At 38.1% G+C, this 5,171-nt stretch overlaps 1 protein-coding gene across 1 annotated transcript in view; it reads right to left on the minus strand.

The window, feature by feature from the left end:
• Positions 1-2,171: 2,171 nt before the first annotated feature.
• The window catches only part of LOC130868832 (eukaryotic translation initiation factor 2 subunit 3, Y-linked-like), a 4,837-nt gene continuing 1,837 nt past the window's right edge, over positions 2,172-5,171 (minus strand). Inside the window, exons 6-12 of the mRNA XM_057760852.1 lie at positions 5,137-5,171; positions 4,790-4,924; positions 4,498-4,592; positions 3,869-4,013; positions 2,999-3,168; positions 2,557-2,729; positions 2,172-2,235 (exon numbers count right to left, since the gene is read on the minus strand). The exon at positions 5,137-5,171 is cut by the window's right edge and continues 124 nt beyond it. Of these exons, the coding sequence (XP_057616835.1) occupies positions 2,172-2,235; positions 2,557-2,729; positions 2,999-3,168; positions 3,869-4,013; positions 4,498-4,592; positions 4,790-4,924; positions 5,137-5,171 (817 nt within the window). The remainder of the gene's footprint in view (positions 2,236-2,556; positions 2,730-2,998; positions 3,169-3,868; positions 4,014-4,497; positions 4,593-4,789; positions 4,925-5,136) is intronic.

Here is a 5,171-nt window from a genome sequence, read left to right on the forward strand (position 1 = left end):
TCTTCGGGAACGAAGGTCTAATGTGTGTATCTGTGTGTCTGTGTGTGTGTGTATTAACCATTAGCCATTGTCAGGAGCTGGGGGAGACCCCTCCCTCGAGCAGAGAAGAGGCATCGGAATTTGAGGGCTCAGTACCCCAGGTTCACCGGAGTCTTCACATGGGACTCGCACCCAGCTCTCACATAAACACACGGAGACTTATCCTTACTCATGGATGCCGGACTTGACACTTGGCTTTTTTAAATATTTATTTATTTATTATACACCTGCAGGCCAGAAGAGGGCACCAGACCTCATTACAGATGGTTGTGAGCCACCATGTGGTTGCTGGGTATTGAACTCAGGACCTTTGGAAGAGCAGGGAATGCTCTTAACCTCTGAGCCATCTCTCCAGCCCTAGTTAGATTTTCTTGAATTATCCCATCGGCCCTTGGCCTCAGAAACCCGCAGGACCTGTGCTGTCGTCTTGTGACCCACTGTCCCCTGCCTGCCTCTGCTCAGGGACCTGCAGGACCTGTGGAACACGCAGGACATGTAGAACACTGTGAAACAATAAACCTTAGATTAAAAGAAACAAACGGATGAGAACCACAGCACAGGACAAATTTTTACACGTGAAAACGTCTCCAAACTGAGACAAACAGAAGAAGCAAATATAAGAAGCAGGCACACAGAACACCAAACTGATGCTCTGCTGCAAGTTTATCAATTTTGAGTGGAAAACACAAAACATCTGGAAAAATGGTTTTATCTAATGGTTTCATTCTTCTCATGTAGCAAATATTAAAATTTGTACAGATTGATTCTTTTAGGCTTTAATTTTTTAAAAAAAATTATATTTGAAAAATAGTATTTTTTTTTGCTTTGAGGTTGGGGGGCCTTAAGGAATTATCTATAATAAGCGGAGAGCCGAGCGGAGACTAGCGGAGTCGAGAGAAGCTGAGGGGATCCGAGAGGACACGAGTGGACCCGAGCGGACCCGAGAGGAGAGAAGAGGAGCCAAGCGGAGCCAAGAGGAACATAGCAAAGTCGAGAGGAGCCCCGGGGAGCATTGCGGAGCCGAGCGGAGCCGAGGGGAGTCGAGCGGAACCGAGGGGAGCCGAGAGGACCCAAGAGGAGCCCTGAGGAGCCCATAGGAGCCGAGCAGAACAGAGAGAAGCCGAAGGGACCCGAGCCTTCTGCCTTTAAACACTGCATGAAAATAAAATAAAAGAAATTCATGACAGCTTACAATTTACAAGCATTTACTGACATTAGAGAGAACCCGTGTTCAGCTCCCAACAACTGCAAACACAATGTCATTCACAACTGTCAACTCCAGCTCCAGGTGATTTGATGCCCTCTTCTGGCCTCCGAGGGAATTGACTGACAAAAACCCATGCAAATAAAACAATTATATATATATATGTGTGTGTGTGTGTGTGTGTGTGTTTACATTATAAATAAAGGTTCCTATTCGAATATATACTATATTTTATATATTTATATTATATATTTATGTATGTTATATATTTATATACTAAGTTTATAAACGTAATATTCTGATGAGTTTCTGAGGACTTTGGTTTAGATTTATTTAATGTTTTGCCTGCATGTATAAATGTCCCAGATGTATATTTAACGCATGCACAGGCTAGAAAAGAGTGATGAATCCCTTCGACTAGACCTAAAATTTTGAGCTGCCCACCCCTTAGAGGTCCCCTCATTTTACACGGATCACATATTAAAAGAAGGTCTGAAAGGATTTATTCGAGCCTGTTAATTTTTCCATCTTGTATTTAAACAAAGTGTTATAAAATGAGGGAAAACTAAAGTTAGCCTTCACGTGTTTATACATGTTCACCGTCCTTCATGCCTGGACATATAAAATAAAACGAATCCTAAGAAAAGCTTTACTGGGAGTTTAATGGTGCAGAGCAAACACAGTCAACTTGGTTTTATTTTTATTTTATTTCCAGGCCACACAGATGACATTGTAGGCTGACCTGCAGATTAAATACGTCAAGAAGTCTGACGTGACAGATGCCGGTTTCTTCTCATGTAAACTAGAAAAACCCGACAGTTCTGACTCACATAAGCTTTGAAATTATATTGCCTACTTTTAACATGAAAACATCTCTAAGCGTGTTAAGAAACATCAACATATCCTCGTTTCATCCAAACGTGTCATTTTATTCGTCGTCTATGGTCGGCTTGATGGTCACTCCTCTTTTGATCTGGCCCCAGCCTATCAGGCTGAAAAAATAAAATAGAAGAAATCGTTTATTTTTAAATTCGGTTCACATGTTCACTATGCCTGATGTCCAGTTCAGACATGCTCTTAGTATATGTATATATATGTACATATTTATATGTATATATGTACTCATGTACACCATATATGTATATATTTATATGTGCACATATGCGTACATGTATATATGTCTACATATGCATACACACATCATATATGTATACATTTATATGTGTATATATGTGTGCATGTATATATACATGTATGTGTATATACACACACCGTATTTTCTCAATTGGCCATGACAAAACTGACACACTCACCGCCAGTGTTTCTCCACGCGTCGGCTCAGAGCAATTTTTTCTCCCACTTCTGTGCACACAGGATTGGTGAGGACGATTTTCCCTAAGTCGGCCTTGATGGCGCTGACTCTGCCTCCTGTGGACAAGGATCCTATGTTCACCATGAGCACTTCACTCTTGGACAGCTTCTGAACCTGAGGGAGGGAACATAGTTAAGAGAAAAGGAACTAAAACTTTCTAAAATAAACCAGAGATATAGTTAATCCTGGCCGCACATACAACATACATGGACACAGCAATACCACTGTTTTTTAAAATTTAAAGCACCATCACTTTTCTTTGCCGTGACCTTATAGGAAATATTTGTTTATTATTTATCCCTTTTGTGATTCTATTTTAAATAAAAGGGGCTGTGATACCACACAATATTTCATAGCTGTGAAGCCGTTATTAAAGAACTCACCTTGGCGGCTTTTTTGTCTCCCTCTGTGCGCACGCCCAGGAGCCGTCTCAGCAGGAAGTAGGAAATTTCTAATTCTGTGAATATTTCAGGTAGAGTGCCAACAGCACCGAGGACCTGCCCCACCATGCGGTCTGTGCGGCACAACGTCGGGTCGATTTTTGTTCCGACTCCTGATAAAAATGTGGATAGACATATATAATTGTTATTTTATATTTTATTTCTTTAAAATTAATAAGAAATTGAAGGGTTAATTTTAAACAGAGTAGCATAAATCGTACATGCTAAGAACTAGGTTTTTGTCATGTAAATAAAACTAAGTAAGTACATCCAGAGACCTCTACAACTGTTTCTCTGGGACTCACTGCAGATTTCAAACTCATTTTCTACAAAATTTTCTTATACCACACAGACATACATGTACGCATAACATATCATATAAATACATGTACACATAACGGGTTAAAAGTCACCCTATTCATAAAACTGGAATGTATTCTTCATATGTTCATAAACACGCATTTTATATTGTAAAAGTCGAAGTTTAACTAAATATATATAATCATACATAATATATAAGATATATAATAGCATATAATATAATACATAATAATACAATGAAATATGATATATAATATGTAACATAATTATAACTCAATAATATATGTAACATATAATAATATATAACGTATATATTATATACTAATATAATAAGACATAATACTATATATCTATATTATACATATATGCCCATTACCAAATTAGATTGTCATAGAATTAAACACACACGACCATCTTTGGAATAACACGTCTCCCCTGGAAAGGAATAGAAATCAAGGAAAACACATTTCTCCATCAGAATAAAATCCGCACCGATGAGACCGCCCGGAGCAGCATACTGAAGATCGTTGTGTTCTGCGAACAGTGACACAATCTTGGAGAAGATCGGTTTACACATGAGTTTCCCTTCCATGTCCTTGGAAATGATTCCTGGTCTCACTTCTACTTCCTGGCCCACCTAGAACATGTATGAATGAATTAATGATATCTGGGGGCTACACATGACTTTAACCTGTAAAAATGTCTGAAAAACATGATTAAAACTAAAATATTATCCCTCCTGCTTACAAGGACAATTTTGGACAGTGTAAAAAATATTTTTTAAAACCATTCAATTTAAGTAATTACCCATAACAGACTCCACATGGGAGTCACATGTAACATGTAAATATAATAAAATATTTAGAAAAACTCCAGACAACAATTAAATAAAATTTACTTTTAACCGAGAACAAAACCATAGATTTTAACCAAGCACACATATGGTGTACATACATATACATGTGCAAACACACATACATAAATATTTTTTTAAAAAATATTTAGCAAAACCGCATCAAACAATTCAATAAAACTTACTTTTAAACGAGAACAAAACCATTGATTTTAACTTATTTTTAGGGCGGATGGGGGTCACACTAAAAAGTTAAAACATGATTTACCTTTAATACTCCTTTTAAAATGCTACCACCAGCGACGCCCCCTTTGAGGTCATCAACTTCACAGCCAGGTTTGTTCACATCAAAAGACCGGATGACTGGGGGGGAAACAGCGTGGATGCCGAGCAAACATGCAATAAGCCGGTTAAAAACATGAGATAAACCATTAAAAACATTAAATAAACACATTAAGGAAGAAATCTGTTAAAAACACGAAATAAACATTTAAAAACATGAAATGAACATATTAATAAAAAAATAATCACGATTAGGGGTGGAAAGGCGAATTCCTCACCGATAAGTCGGGGTTCTGAGGTGAAGTCTCTGAGAGGCACCGGAATTTTCTTTACTATATACTCACACACGACTTCAATGTTGTATTTTAACTGAGCAGAAATTGGAATAATAGGAGCTCCTTCCGCTACCGTACCTGAGGGGCAAAATGCGAAATTGTGTTCTACATACAACAAACACACTAAAAAAGCTCCTTAAATACCCCCAGACACCTTAGCTAACAAACAGAAACGATCATCTTCATGGTATTTTCATCTTAAATAACTGTTCCTTAAGAGCATGAGATGACACGTCTACTATGGTGACTCGAACATGCTTACATATCAATTACATATCAAGGCCTCTCACCTTGTACAAACGCCAGGATCTGCTCGTACTGCTCC

Source organism: Chionomys nivalis, chromosome Y, assembly GCF_950005125.1.
Source record: "Chionomys nivalis chromosome Y, mChiNiv1.1, whole genome shotgun sequence".
In the NCBI taxonomy this organism is placed as follows: domain Eukaryota; kingdom Metazoa; phylum Chordata; class Mammalia; order Rodentia; family Cricetidae; genus Chionomys; species Chionomys nivalis.